The sequence below is a fragment of the Somniosus microcephalus genome, chromosome 27 (genome assembly GCF_052327205.1).
Source record: "Somniosus microcephalus isolate GS21.2 chromosome 27, FLI_Smic_1.0, whole genome shotgun sequence".
Taxonomy (NCBI): Eukaryota; Metazoa; Chordata; class Chondrichthyes; order Squaliformes; family Somniosidae; genus Somniosus; species Somniosus microcephalus.
This window is the reverse complement of record NC_141013.1, coordinates 5,147,181-5,159,845: the sequence shown is the minus strand read 5'-3', so window position 1 is coordinate 5,159,845 and position 12,665 is coordinate 5,147,181. Positions and strand designations below refer to the sequence as shown.

Sequence of the window (12,665 nt, the reverse complement as noted above, 5' to 3'; positions counted from 1 at the left end):
ACTTCACTATTTCAGCTCAGTATTGACTTTTTAATACCTCCCAACATCTGATTTGCTTCACTCACTGCCACCAAGCATTGTTGCAATAGTTTAAATTTATTGTCAATCAGGACTCCTCAGATCTTTCATTTTCCATGCATTGTTTTCTTGCCATTTAAGTAATAGTCCCTTCCTGGATTTTTTGTCCAGATGTGAAGCACTTTGCATTTCTCCCTATTGAATTTCACCTGACACCTGTCTGCCAAGTATATTCAAATCCACTTGTAGCTTATCATAGAAATTTACGGCACAGAAAGAGGCCATTCGGCCCATCATGTCCATGCCAGTCAAAAAAGAGCGATCCAGCCTGATCCCACTTTCCAGCTCTTGGTCCGTAGCCTTGCAGGTTACGGCACGTCAAATGCACATCCAAGTACTTTTTAAATGCGATGCTGATTTCTGCCTCTACCACCCCTTCAGGCAGTGCATCCCAGACCCCCTCTTATCCTTCTACCAATTACTTTAAATCTATGCCCTCTGGTATTGACCTCACTGCTAAGGGAAATAGGTCCTTCCTATCCACTCCATCTAGTCCCCGCATAATTTTATACACCTCAATTAAATCTTCCTTCAGCCTCCTCTGTTCCAAAGAAAACAACCCCAGCCTGTCCAATAAATAGGGCTGTGGGATCTTTTATGTCCACCCGAGAAGGCAGCCGGAGCCTCGGTTTAACATCTCATCACGTGCTGCACTGGGCGGGTCGGCCTGGATTTTGTGCTCAAGTCCCTGGAGCGGGACTTAAACCCACAACCTTCCGACTCAGAGGCGAGTGAGTTACCCACAGAGCCATGGCCGAGACCTGTTCAGCTTTGGTGTCGACCACCTTCATTCGCTTTACATTATCTGCAAATTTAGCCACTGTGCTTGTGACTCCTAGTTCCAGATCATTTATGAAGATATTAAACAAAAGAGATCCCGAAACAGGTGCCTGTGGGGCCCAACTGGTAACAGTCTCCCAGGCTGACGATAATCCCTGTACCACTATCCTCTGGGTTTTCGCAGTCAACCAATTACAGCCCGGTGAGTCGAGCATTAATTGACAACCTGTTGAGTTAAGGCCCTAATTAACGTAAATTAGTGTTTGCTTTTAGCATGAGATGCCAGTGGACTCTGACAGACTGACTGTTCTATAAAGGGAGCTTGCTGATTTTAAAAAATCCTAATCCCCAATCATCCTCCCCCTCCCCCCCCTCCAGTGTTGTTGGGTCTTGTACTACGATCACAGAAACAAGAGGGGTGACCATTAATCCACCCCCAAAACACTCAAATCCCACACAATAGAAACAGACTGCGACTGATTCAGTCACCATACACCTGATTAACATTAGAGTACAAAAACCTCTTTGCTAACGTTAGGTAATACCACTATGGAAAAATGGGATGGAATCACACACTCCAAGAAAAAAAACCCATAAAAATCCTGGGGATCAAACATGGCCCCGATTATAAGCAAATCTGCCAGTTACAGTTATCACGGAAAATGAACAGGTTGTGGAATGACAAGGCAAAGGAATGGTGAGCATCCCGGAATCCCCAGAGCAAAAACAAGATTTGACATATTCCGTCACCATCAGTCACTGGCCATGACAATGGGGCCAGTTTCACAATCATAACTTGGGCCAAATACGTTCTCAACTGATGTGCATACTTTCATAAAGCACCTTTAATGTAGTAAAATGACCCAAAGCACTTCACAGGAGTGGTTATCAAACAAAATTTGACGCCGAACCACATGAGATATTAAGAAAAGGTGACCAAAAGATTGGTCAAAGCAGTAAGTTTTAAGGAGCATCTTAGAGAGAGGCGGAGAGATTTAGGAAGGGAATTCCAGAGCTTAGGGCCCAGGCAATAGAAGGTACGGCCACTAATGAAGGAGTGATTAAAATCAGGGATGCCCAAGAGGCCAGAATTGGAGGAGCGCAGAGATCTCGGAGGGTTGTTAGGCTGGAGAAGCCATTGGATAGTAGAAACGAGCAGGAAGCCTGGCCAACTCTCCTCCCCCTAAACCAGAAGAACTCCGGGCCCTTTCCTCCTATCTAGGTGAGATTAGCGACTTCATCAAAGACGAAGGATAGAAGCTGGAAACGTTCCGATAGATCAGCTGAGTGGTTGAACCCGCCCATTATTGGTTGATGTTTGGGAGGCTTGAGCAATCCTCATTTGCATGCAGTCTTGGGCCTGACCTTGTAAAGTGCATTGATCTGTATTCCTGTTAGTGTGAACAACATTGATTTTGAAGAGAGTTTCTTGTCTGCAGTGCCTTCTGAAATTGCCTGCTAAATCAATTTCAATTATTTTAATAGTTTTCCCCATTTAGAGAAGATGCACGTGAAATGGAACAATCACTCTGCATTAAAAACAGCTCTGAACTATTGCTGCCAAAAATTGTTCCAAAAAGAATTCTGTTTTTCGATTAGGAAATGTACTGCAAAGGTTTAATCCCTGGTCTGTGCTAAATGGATGGAAGTAGCATGAAGGGAGCTGCAACTGATACCAGCAACGGAAGATGAAGGACTTGCATTTATATAGCACCGTTCACAACCTCAGGACGTCCCAAAGCACTTTACAGCCAATGAGGTACTTTATTTTTTGAAGTGCAGTTGCTATTGTAAGGTAGGAAATGCAGCAGCCAATTTGCGCACAGCAAGCTCCCACAAACAGCAATGTGATAATGATCAAATAATCTGTTTTTGTGATGGTGGTTGAGGGATAAATATTGGCCAGGAACTCCCCTGCTCTTCAATATAGTGCCATGGGATCTTTTACGTCCACCTGAGAGGGTACTCAGTTTAACGTCTCATCTGAAAGACGGCATCTCCGACAGTGCAGCACTCCCTCAGCACTGCACTGGGAGTGTCGGCCTAGATTCAAGTCTGTGGAGTGGGGGCTTGAACCCACAACCTTCTGACTTAGAGGCTAGAGTGCAGCCCACTGAGCCACGGCTGACACCAGTGGGAAAACCGGTCAGAAATCCCAACCAGGAATCTCTTCGCCGGGAGCGAGCGGAAGCCAAGCGCAGGCAGCACAAGGAGTGCACATCAACCCAAGCACCCCACCCACCTGCCCCTTCAACCACCATCTGCCCCGCCTGTGACAGAGACTGTAGGTCCTGCATTGGACTCATCAGTCACCTGAGAACTCATTTTTAATGTGGAAGCAAGTCATCCTCGGTTCCGAGGGACTGCCCAAGAAGATGATCATTATCCAGGCACTCCTACTAGAAAGTTGTGTGCGGAAGTCGGGCGAGGGTGGTTGGTTATGAAGCGCAGCATGAACGAGTAGCCTGCCCCCACTCAAGAGGTCACAGGAGGAATGGCCATTTGGGCAACCTAACAAGGAGCAGCTGGCCAGCAGCTTCAGAACAAGTGAGAAAAGTTGATGGGGAACGACAACTCCATTTTCATTTCTTTCCCATCCTTTTTCATCGCCTTATGCTATGCACCATCCCCCAGCCAAGTAATCAGAGAGGCGATTAGCAGCCGAGCCTCTGCCAAGATGGCTTTTGAAGCAATCACGACAAGGTGTAGGAGGGAAATTCACCATTTATTGCCCCCCCCCCAATAGGGGATAGAGCCGCGGAAGCATCCAATCCCAGAGTCAGAGCGCTTTCTCTGCTGCAATGCAGGCTGGGTAAAGAGCTCCCCATTCCACAAAACCCGTGGCTGCCTCGCGCTGACCTGTGTGCCCTGTGCTTGAAGTTGTAAAAGGGCTCGGTGCATTGAACGCTGTCCGTAGTTCAGAGTTTGCGAATGTCCACGGTTTCGGTCTCACTTCTAAGTGTCAGATTATACAGGTTTCACTGTAGTTGTTGGGTTTAATGCCAAGCAGTTTATTATATTTAATAATTGTTTAATAATTGAATAAGCGCCCATCTTTACAGTGATTTGAAGGCGTCACAAACTAACTTCATCCTTTCCACACAGGACAATTCCACCGCTGTTTCTTCCACCCCCACCTGCACCAACTGAGTAAAGCAGAATTTGATTTTCCCCTTAGCATAAAGGACTTGTAATTTTGACATAGAGTACTAAAGGATTCTTCCTCCTCCTCTTTTCTCCCCCCACCCCCCCAAACCTTATATACACACATCACGATACACAAGACCACAAATCTGAGCCTGCCGCTGCATTCCCATTGGATACAGGAGCAAGTGCCGGAAATATGCAGATCAAGAGGATAAATGACCATGTACAGGAAACACTCGTTTAAACGGAATTCTCTATTAACCGGCAAAATTCACACTCCGAAAACAACACCTCAATAACCGGCAATGTTGCAGAGTCCGAGTCTCCCGCAGTGGCCGAGTTAGTCAGTGGGGGTAGTTCTCCAAACTGCCACTACTCGGCTTCTTGGCGCTGTCGGAAGTCCGAACACCTCAATAACAGGGGTCTTACTCTCCCGCGCTGCCAGTAGTCTTGTCCGATCCGCCATTTTTCTGTGTGTCTCTCCATCTTTATCGTGAATTATCTCCCCCATCTTGCATTATGGAATTCCCAAAAGTTGGTCCAAAAAGGACTTGGAATAAGTGTACAGTCAACTACAGTACTGTATAGTCAATTACTGTATAAGTTTTTTACTGTTACGTAATTAAAAAGTTATGAATACCCTCAACTGGCAGCACTGTACTTAATCAAGCATCTTCCACCATCCATTTAACACAACATTCTGTAGGTGAGTACCCAATTACTGTATACTGCACATTTCTTGATTTTTTTATTTTTGTTTGTTAAAAACAGCCTCGGTAGATAACCCTCTCCGTCATCCGGAATTTTTAATCAACCGGCACCATCCCGGTCCCGTCGGTGCCGGATACCAAGTTTCCTGTAATCTGTTTTTAGTGATGTTTGGTGAGCGATAAATATTGATCAGGACACGGAGGAAAACTCCCCTGCTCTTCTTTCAATAGTGTCATTGGATCTGTTACTCCCTCAGTACAGCACTGAAGTGTCAGCCTAGATTATATGCTCACGTGTGGCAGCTGAGAGTTGGTAACACTCTCGCCTGAGTCAGAAGGTTGTGGGTTCAATTCCCACTCCAGAGACCAGAGCACCAAAAACCAGGCTGACACTCCCAGTGCAGTGCTGAGGGAGTGCTGCACTGTCGAAGGTGCCATCTTTCAGGTGAGATGTTAAACCAAGGCCCCGTCTGCTCTCTCAGGTGGGTGTAAAAGATTCTATGGCACTATTTCGAAGAAGAGCAGGGGAGTTCTCCCTGGAGTCCTGGCCAATATTTATCCCTCAATCAACATCACTTAAAAAAAAACACAAATGATCAAATTGGCTGCCGCGTTTCCTACATTACAACACTTCAAAAGTACTTAGTTAGCTGCAAAGCGCTTTAGGACATCCTGAGGTCGTGAAGGGTGCTATAGAAATGCACGTTCTTTCTTTCTTTCTTTTGTTTACATACACGACCTTCGAACATCCAGTGGTTGGTCTTTGCTGAAAATGCTGTCATGGAGAAAGGAACAAATTAACGAAGATGTATTTAAGAACATAAGAAATAGGAGCAGAAATAGGCCACTCAGCCCCTCGAGCCTGCTCCACCATTCAATAAGATCATAGCTGATCTTGGGCTCAAAGCCACTTCCCCGCCCGCTCCCCATAACCCTTCACTCCCTTATCTTGCAACAATCTATCTATCTCCACTTTAAATGTATTTAATGACCCAGCCTCCACGGCTCTCTGGGGCAGAGAATTCCACAGATTTATGACCCTCAGAGAAGAAATTCCTCCTCATCTCAGTTCTAAAAGGGCGACCCTTTACTCTAAAACTGTGCCCCCGAGTTCTAGATTTCCCCACGAGGGGAAACATCCTCTCTGCATCTACCTTGTCGAGCCCACTCAGTATCTTATACGTTTCAATAAGATCATCTCTCATTCTTCTAAATTCCAATGAGTATAGGCCCAACCTGCTCAACCTTTCTTCATAAGTCAAACCCCTCATCTCTGGAATTAACCTAGTGAATCGTCTCTGAACTGCCTCCAATGCAAGTATATCCTTCCTTAAATAAGGCCAAAACTGTACACAGTACTCAAGGTGTGGTCTCACCAATATCTTGTACAGTTGTAGCAGGACTTCCCTGTTTGTATACTCCAACCCCCTTGAAATAAAGGCCAACATTCCATTTGCCTTTTTGATTACTTGCTGTACCTGCATGCTAACCTTTTGTTTCATGCACAAGGACCCCCAGGTCCCTCTGAACTGTAGCATTTTGTAATCTCTCTCCATTTAAATAATAATCTGTTTTTATTTTTCTTGCCAAAGTGTATAACCTCGCACTTTCCCACATTATACTCCATCTGCGAAATGTTTGCCCACTCACTTAGCCTGTCTATATCCCTTTGCAGATTCTTTGAGTCCTCTGCATAACTTGCTTTCCCACCCATCTTTGTATCATCCGCAAACTTGGCTACATTACACTCGGTCCCTTCATCCAAGTTATTGATGTATATTGTAAATAGTTGAGGCCCCGGCACCGATCTCTGTGGCACCCCTCTAGTTACCGTTTGCCAACCGGAAAATGACTCATTTATCCCGACTCTCTGCTTTCTGTTAGTTAGCCAATTCTCTATCCATTCTAATATATTACCCCCAATTCCGTGAGCTCTTATCTTATGCAGTAACCTTTTATGTGGCACCTTATCGAATGCCTTCTGGAAATCCAAATACACCACATCTACTGGTTCACCATTGTCCACCCTGCTCGTTACACCCTCAAAGAACTCCAGCAAATTTGTTAAACATGATTTCCCTTTCATAAAACCATGCTGACTCTGCTTGACTGCATTATGATTTTCCAAATGCCCTGCTTGCTTCCTTAATGAAGGACTCCAGCATTTTCCCAATGTCAGATGTTAGGCTAACTGGTCTATAGTTTCCTGCTTTCTGTCTCCCTCCTTTCTTAAATAGTGGCGTTACATTTGCGGTTTTCCAATCCGCTGGGACCTCTCCAGAGTCCAGGGAATTTTGGTATATTGCATTTACATCAGATTCAACCACAAGAATCAAAGGGCATTTTCATTTACTTAGTCTGTCCTCACTATGGTAAATACTCTACTACAGATATTAAATTGACATTTAAACTAAAAGCTTCCATCTCTGAAACCTCACGATCGCAAATTACAGGTTAGGTGGCTTGTACAGGTGTGTATTTGTTCCAGACTCTCTAGATGAGCATTTATAGGTGCCCTTTTGCGTACAGGATGACTGTTCTGTTTATTCACCCTCGAACAAGCATCAAGTTTCGACGATTAAGTGATTGCATTTTACAATCCATATGCAGCACATTAGCCTTCGAGTACGCATCACTACAATACACCATGTACATTTGGGCCCAGGCAGTTCAGAGAAGGTTCACTCGGTTGATTCCGGAGATGACGGGGTTGACTTATGAGGAAAGGTTGAGTAGGTTGGGCCTATACTCATTGGAATTCAGAAGAATGAGAGGCGATCTTATCGAAACATAGAAGATTGTGAGGGGGCTTGATCGGGTGGATGCGGTGAAGATGTTTCCACTGATGGGTGAGACTAGAACTAGGGGGTATAATCTTAGAATAAGGGGCTGCCCTTTCAAAACTGAGATGAGGAGAAACTTCTTCACTCAGAGGGTAGTAAATCTATGGAATTTGCTACCTCAGAGAGCTGTGGAAGCTGCGACATTAAATAAATTTAAAACGGAGATAGACAGTTTCCTAGCTGATAAGGGAATAAGGGGTTACGGGGAGAGGGCAGGGAAGTGGACGTGAGTCGAAGTTTGGATCAGCCATGATCCTATTGAATGGCGGAGCAGGCCCGAGGGGCTGTATGGCCTACTCCTGCTCCTACTTCTTATGTTCTTATGTAAAACTCAAAGGAGGTTGTTACAGCTGCCCTTGTACCTAATCACTATGAAGCTCAGTAAAGATTTACATTCATAAAAGACGATTATATAATTGAAAACTTGAAATGTATAAAAAAAATTTTAAGAGGGCTTGTCAGGGTAGATACGGAGAGGCTGTTTCATCTGGCTGGAGAGTCTAGAACCAGGGGTCACAGTCTCAGGATAAGGGGTCGGCCATTTAGGACTGAGATGAGGAGGAATTTCTTCACTCAGAGGGTGGTGAATCTTTGGAATTCTCTGCCCCAGAGGGCTGTGGATGCTCAGTCGTTGAGTATATTCAAGGCCGAGATCGATAGATTTTTGGACTCTAGGGGCATCAAGGGATATGGGGATCGGGCAGGAAAGTGGAGTTGAGGTCGAAGGTCAGCCATGATCTTACAGCTCAAGGGGCCAAATGGCCGACTCCTGCTCCTAATTCTTATGTTATGAAGACTGAAGAACAACTTTAGAAGGTTTCTCCTTAATTAGCCACAAAGAGCAGTCATGAAACAAAACATCGTTCTGATAAAAAGATTTTACTGGAATATATAAACAAAAGGATGCGATTTTTTTTACACATACAGCGGACGATTCTCACCAAGTCCTGATACATGTTGAAGTTGAGCATTGAACTGGACCTCCCATTTACAGTTCTCAGCATTGCCCATCATTGCCTTCAATGCACAAAAACAGACTTGGAGATGTCCATGGGATCATTTGTAACACAGCAGATTGTAAAAAAAAATGAACACAATTTTGAATATTGTACAACATTATCAAATACAAATGCAGATAAGACAATCTACAAAAACAGAAGTTTAAAAATTTTTTTACATAGCTCTGCACCTTTTGCAAGACTGACCCCCAAAAAAGAATCGCTTTACTGGAACGTGTAGCAAGCCGACAACCCCGTTCCCTGCAACAATGCCAAACTGAACCAGGGCTGACGGGATTAGCTTTCCAGTTGTACCGTCTGTCTTCCTTCCTGGGGATCTCACTCTGGTCACCGTTGACCTCGAGGGTTTTTCTACACACGATTTGCGCAGGAGTGGCGCTGGTCCTTGAATAGTACAACTGTTGGGCAGTCTCGTCCTGTCCCATCCCACCCACCCCCCCACCCCCCTCACCGCCATGCACAGGCTTTCAACACTTCTTTTTGTGATTCACTGCAGTCCCTCTGTGCAGGTTGGTGTGGAGGCCCAGCAGCAGTCTGCATCGCTGTGGCCTGGTGAGCAGCTTTCAGCAAAGTAAGCTCAGATTAACCAGCAAAAGTTTCAACACAAAAAAAAGAGTTTTGTACAAAGTTTGAGGATACAATCGATGACCTTTTCCCCGATGAGCTAGTGGGTTACGCAGACTACCCAAGTGTAGTACTGACTGACCCACACAGACCAGGTAGATTCCCAGTCTGGGCTAACTGGTTTCAACCCGCTCAGCCACAGCAGAACACTCAGTCAGCCAGGGCTCGCACTTGATCACTGTTCAATGACTTCAAAGCTTGTCGTGTGCGTGCGTGATATAGTTCACACATGAAAAATGGCCATCGGAGAACGATGCTGGAGCGCTGCTCAAACCTGTGGAACGTTACCTCCCCAGTGTGAGTCAGCACCTTCAGGAGAGGAGGAAGAAAAGGGAGGAGAGAAAGTAACACTGAACGTTTGAACTCCAATCTCTCTTCTTTCTTGCCAAAAGAATTCAATCGCCTTTTTCTCCAAGGTTCACTTTTACAGTAATGTTCTTCCTCCTCAGGAATGAAGGAAGTCCGTGCTGGAGAATGGAACAGCTTTTCCACTCTCTCAGCATCAAGCACTCAGTTGTGAGTTTTTAACCAAATAAAAATCCAAACTGTTAAGTGCATTTTTCCACAAACAGGATAAAAATCCACACATGCAGCACAAAGTACATTAAAACCCAGCTTCTTATATAATCAAGAGCTGAAAAATGTCACAAAGATGTTTTTGGTTATCAAGGAAATCGCGTTCACCAGCCAAAACCAAGGTCATGGCATCCAAAACATCGATAAGCAGAAACTGGAGGACTACAAGAGAATCATGATCGGAAAGTTATATTCATTAAAAGTTTGTTTTAAAAAAATAAAAATTGGAAGATTCAAGAACAAAGAAGGCAAACGTATTTGGTTTAATCTATGTTGACATTTCCCCCACAGAAATTCACCAGTGGAATGAATAACCGTCAATGCCAAAGTCCACTAAAACGGCTTACAAATGACACTTGGAACTTCATCGTTACAGGTACCATGGGCACGGAGTGCGTTGTTGTTGAGTGGTTCAGAAGATAACCTGTACAAAAAAAAGTTGCGTATGCGGGAAAATAAATCAAAAAGTAAAATGACAATAACCGAAGGATAAAGGCGTTTCACAGTTACCAAAGTCACACGGCTTTCCGATGATATTCCGGTGGTGCCACTTCGTAATCACTTGGACTAAAGAGACTCGAAGCATTCTTCACCAAGTATCTGAAAGGGAGGGGGGGGGGGGGGGGGGGGGAGAAATTATGGAGTTAAAAAAAACCTGGAAACACAGCAATAGAACACTATAATAGTTACCAAGGTGGTTAGTGACACCCTAATTTGCCCTCTCCGCATTCAATGATCACGTCTTTGGAAATTCAAATATCAAAGCAAACTCAGCCTCAATGCCAAGGACAGAATCATTAGAGAGAGCAAGAAAAGGTTCCAAGACACACAGACTGCAAAAGGACTTAAGTGAAGTTTATAAGAACTTAAGAAATAAGAGCAGGAGTCGGCCATACGGTCCCTCGAGTCTGCTCCACTGTTCAATAAGATCATGACTGAACTTCTACATCAACTCCACTTTCCTGCCCGATCCCCATATCCCTCCGTGTCCAAAAATCTATCGATCGGAATCTTTAATATACTCAACGACTGAGCCTCCACAGCCCTCTGGGGTAGAGAATTCCAAAGATTCACCACCCTCTGAGTGAAGAAATTTCTCATCAGTCCTAAATGGCCGACCCCTTATCCTGAGACTATGCCCCCTAGTTCTAGACTCTCCAGCCAGGGGAAACGGTCTCTCAGCATCTACCCTGTCAAGCCCTCTAAGAATTTAAATGTTTCAATAAGATCTCCCCTCATTCTCCTAAACGCCAGAGAATATAGGCCCATTCTACTTAATCTCGCCACATAGGACAGCCCTCTCATCCCAGGAATCAATCCAGTGAACCTTTGTTGCACCCCCTCGAAGGCAAGTACATCCTTCCTTAGTTAAGGAGACCAAAACTGTGCACCGCACTCCTGGTGTGGTTTCACCAAAGTCCTATTTTTTTTAAATTCATTCATGGGATGTGGGCATCGCCGGCAAGGCCAGCATTTATTGCCCATCCCTAGTTGCCCTTGAGAAGGTGGTGGTGAGCCGCCTTCTTGAACCGCTGCAGTCCGTGTGGTGAAGGTGCTCCCACAGTGCTGTTAGGGAGGGAGTTCCAGGATTTTGACCCAGCGACAATGAAGGATCGGCGATATACCTGTAAGTCAGGATGGTGTGAGACCTGGAGGGGAACTTGGAGGTGGTGGTGTTCCCATGTGTCTGCTGCCCTTGTCCTTCTAGGTGGAAGAGGTCACAGGTTTGGGAGCAGCAAGACTTCCTTGCTCTTATACTCCAACCCCCATTTGCCTTTCTAATTGCTTGCTGTACCTGCATGTTAACTTTTGTGATTTGTGTACAAGGACCCCCAAATCCCTCTGACTACCAACATTTACTAGTCTCTCACTTTTTAAAAAATATTCCGCTTTTCCAATCTTCCTACCAAAGTGGATAATTTCACACTTCCCCACATTATACTCCATCTGCCACCTTCTTGCCCAATCACTTAAGCGGTCTATATTCCTTTGCAGCTTATTTATGTCCTCCTCACAGCTTACTTTCCCACCCATGTGTGGAATTGGGTGGGCTAATAGGATAAAACACTGCCCTTAACCTCTAGGGTCTCTGCTACAATCCAAGGCAGACTGATGAGAAAGTAGACCCTCTTCTCCAGCTGAGGGAGTGTGGGGGGCACTTTAGGGAATTCTCAAACCAGTTTCTAACAGCTTCAGTCCACAGCTCAATCACTCGAATTGTTACTGAACTGTCTCAAGCCAAATTGGCAGCACACAGGCTAGACTGCATGTGTTAGATGCAGAATAAAGCCCATCACAGTGCCCACAAAGCACTGCCCATTACATGAAGCACCAGCCATCACTCTACTGAACATTCTCATTTCCACCACCAACATCTATCCAAGCTAGGTTGGTAGTTTAATTATATGTGTAGTTTTCTGCCCCGAATCCTCATCTTTAAATTTTTTTCAAATATTTTCAATTATAGCGGGAGACGGGTCGGTAACCAGAGGTCACAGATTTAAGGTAATTGGAAAAAGAACCAGAAACAACATGAGGGAAAAAAGTGTGGTGAGTTGTTAAGATCTGGAACGCATTGCCTGAAAAGGTGGTGGAAGTAGATTCAATTAACTTTCAAAAGGAAATTGGATAAATACTTGAAGGGGAAAAATTTACAGGGCTATGGGACCAATTGGAGAGCTCTTTCAAAGAGCCGGCACAGGCACGATGGGCCGAATGGCCTCCTTCTGTGCTATATCATTCTATGATTCTACAATGGAGATAACGTCAGCGATACACTTTGTCGCTGTTTTACTGTTACAAGGATTAATAATCTAGGGAAAGGTTAGAAGGTTGTAATGCAAATGAAGGGCTCAGATAAGATTAGCCAACCATTATCACAGCCAAGT

The 12,665-nt window shown here is 44.8% G+C and overlaps 1 protein-coding gene across 4 annotated transcripts in view; it reads right to left on the bottom strand.

Annotated features, from left to right (window-relative positions):
- Positions 1 to 12,665, bottom strand: part of morf4l1 (mortality factor 4 like 1) — a 215,451-nt gene that overhangs the window by 143,835 nt on the left and 58,951 nt on the right. The window contains exons 13-15 of one of the 4 annotated variants that reach the window (XR_015073770.1): positions 10,288 to 10,377; positions 8,500 to 8,595; positions 3,846 to 5,490 (exon numbers count right to left, since the gene is read on the bottom strand). Coding sequence is in view for 3 of the 4 variants with exons in the window: in XM_085968403.1 (XP_085824529.1) it covers positions 10,293 to 10,377 (85 nt within the window). In the remaining variant the exon portion in view is untranslated. Of the gene's footprint in view, positions 1 to 3,845; positions 5,491 to 8,418; positions 10,378 to 12,665 lie in introns of those variants that run through there. The other 3 variants (XM_085968402.1, XM_085968403.1, XM_085968404.1) reach the window with 3 other exon arrangements.